At 40.0% G+C, this 1,959-nt stretch overlaps 1 protein-coding gene across 1 annotated transcript in view; it reads left to right on the top strand.

Annotated features, from left to right (window-relative positions):
• LOC118430835 (fibrinogen-like protein 1) overlaps positions 1–1,369 on the top strand; it is a 1,953-nt gene extending 584 nt beyond the window's left edge. Inside the window, exons 2-3 of the mRNA XM_035841867.1 lie at positions 131–215; positions 517–1,369. Coding sequence (XP_035697760.1) covers positions 131–215; positions 517–1,319 — 888 coding nt within the window. The 3' untranslated portion in view covers positions 1,320–1,369. The remainder of the gene's footprint in view (positions 1–130; positions 216–516) is intronic.
• The last annotated feature ends 590 nt before the right edge of the window (positions 1,370–1,959 follow it).

Here is a 1,959-nt window from a genome sequence, read left to right as displayed (position 1 = left end):
TCTAGTACTTAACCTCACTGACCTCTCTATCCCTGCTATGTTTTATCTTTAGTATCAGAGGAATGTACAGTAGTATAGGGTTGATAGAATATGTATGTTGTAAGTCAACATTAGTCTGGTGTTCTTTCAGACCCTCCTGCCCTTTAGCCTGGCGACAGTTATCCTGCTTTTGGCTGGTGGGGTTACTTTTTCTGCTGAGGTTCCTCAACAACAAGGTAATGCCGTGTCTGTTGTTGAATATCAACTCTTACATTAGATGTTTAAAACACTAGTAGATTCCTAAGATTTGCCGTTACTCTAAACAAGGGGTATTGTGGCCACGGGTGGGATAGAGAATGTTGACATTAAAGGAAGGGTTAAATTGAATACAGTCATTGTAGTATTACGCATTTGCGATCTGTTTAAGCAACTACCTGTATGTACGTAGTGGTAACATTTTTACAATGTAGTTATCAGATGCCTGACTTCTATTTCATTTTCCCCCAAAAAGTCAATGTGGTTTTCCTTCATGAATAGAAGAGAGTCGAATATTGATCAATAAACTGTGTTTTTTACCAACAAAAGATCCTGCAAATCACCACAGCACAGAAGAATCTCTCGAAGCCAGAAACCGTCCCCAATCTGCTTCTACCTTCGCGGACTGCTCAGTGCTCTACCCTCTACTCTACTGGACCAACGCCGTGCAAGATGGATTCTTTCCTGTCAAACCTGAGTCTAACACTGACCACTTTGACGTCTTCTGTGACATGACTACAGATGGTGGGGGCTGGACTGTCATACAGAAGAGGTTTGAAGGGAGAGTCAATTTCAACAGAAACTGGGCAGACTACAAAAATGGGTTTGGGAGGGTCGAGGGAGAACACTGGCTTGGACTGGATAAAATCTACAACCTGACAATACAGAATAGCTATGAACTATATGTCCAGCTAGAAGACTGGGAAGGTAACTTTGCCTATGCTAGATATGAGACATTCAACATTGGAGATGAAAGTAAGGATTATACACTAACCATTGGGGCGTACAGTGGGGATGCTGGGGACTCTTTAGATTACTATGGTGGTCTCGGTATGAAGTTCAGTACTACCGATGTGGACAATGATGGGTCCAGTAATACACAATGTGCTCAGTGGCTCTCAGGAGGCTGGTGGTATGGTTCTTGCTCTAACGCGGTCCTGAATGGTCCGTACTTCCAGTTAGATGACTACCACGGTTCTAACACAGGGTACGGCATGTGGTGGTACCACTGGAAAGGCACCTACTACTCTCTGAAAGCCACGAAGATGATGGTACGGCCTCTAAACTATATCCGCCATCTGTGACGTAACAGCTAGTCATACAAAGCTAAACATATACCATGCTTCATGCAGTCCTTCTGTAGCAGTATGTGTAGTCAAGATTAAAGATGTATACACAGTCATACAATATGCATGTACACGTACCAAAATTGCAAGAAGTGCAATTTTCAGCTGATATAAGCCAAATAAAGATTCCTTTTTGAGCATTCAGTGTTGTTTACCTTGAAGTTACTTTAAAACCTGACACTATACGTACTCTTCCACTATACTTGCCAAACACAGTAAATTTGATATTATAGATAGATAGATGGTTTATTGTGCAACAATTGCATCAGTGACAATGCATGGCAATGTATATACAACAAAAGGTACAGTCTAATACTACACATATACGTTATATTGCAACAAGTTCATATATACCCAGTGAAGCTATACAAGATGAGCAAAACCGCCTAGAAACAAATAAAACAAAAAAATGTGAAAATATGTTCCCAAAAATGTGAAAATATGTTCCCAAAGTGCTAAGGTTAATAATACAGTAATAATATCAGTATGCAACACCCCAGCCATGTACATGTAATCACTACACATGACAAACTTTCTAAGTTATTGATTTATGTTCTATGATGTTGGTTAGAAAGTCTCAAAAGAATAACGTAAATTT

This window comes from Branchiostoma floridae, chromosome 14 (genome assembly GCF_000003815.2).
Source record: "Branchiostoma floridae strain S238N-H82 chromosome 14, Bfl_VNyyK, whole genome shotgun sequence".
In the NCBI taxonomy this organism is placed as follows: domain Eukaryota; kingdom Metazoa; phylum Chordata; class Leptocardii; order Amphioxiformes; family Branchiostomatidae; genus Branchiostoma; species Branchiostoma floridae.
Note: the sequence above shows the minus strand (reverse complement) of the source record. Positions and strands in the feature narration are given on the sequence as shown.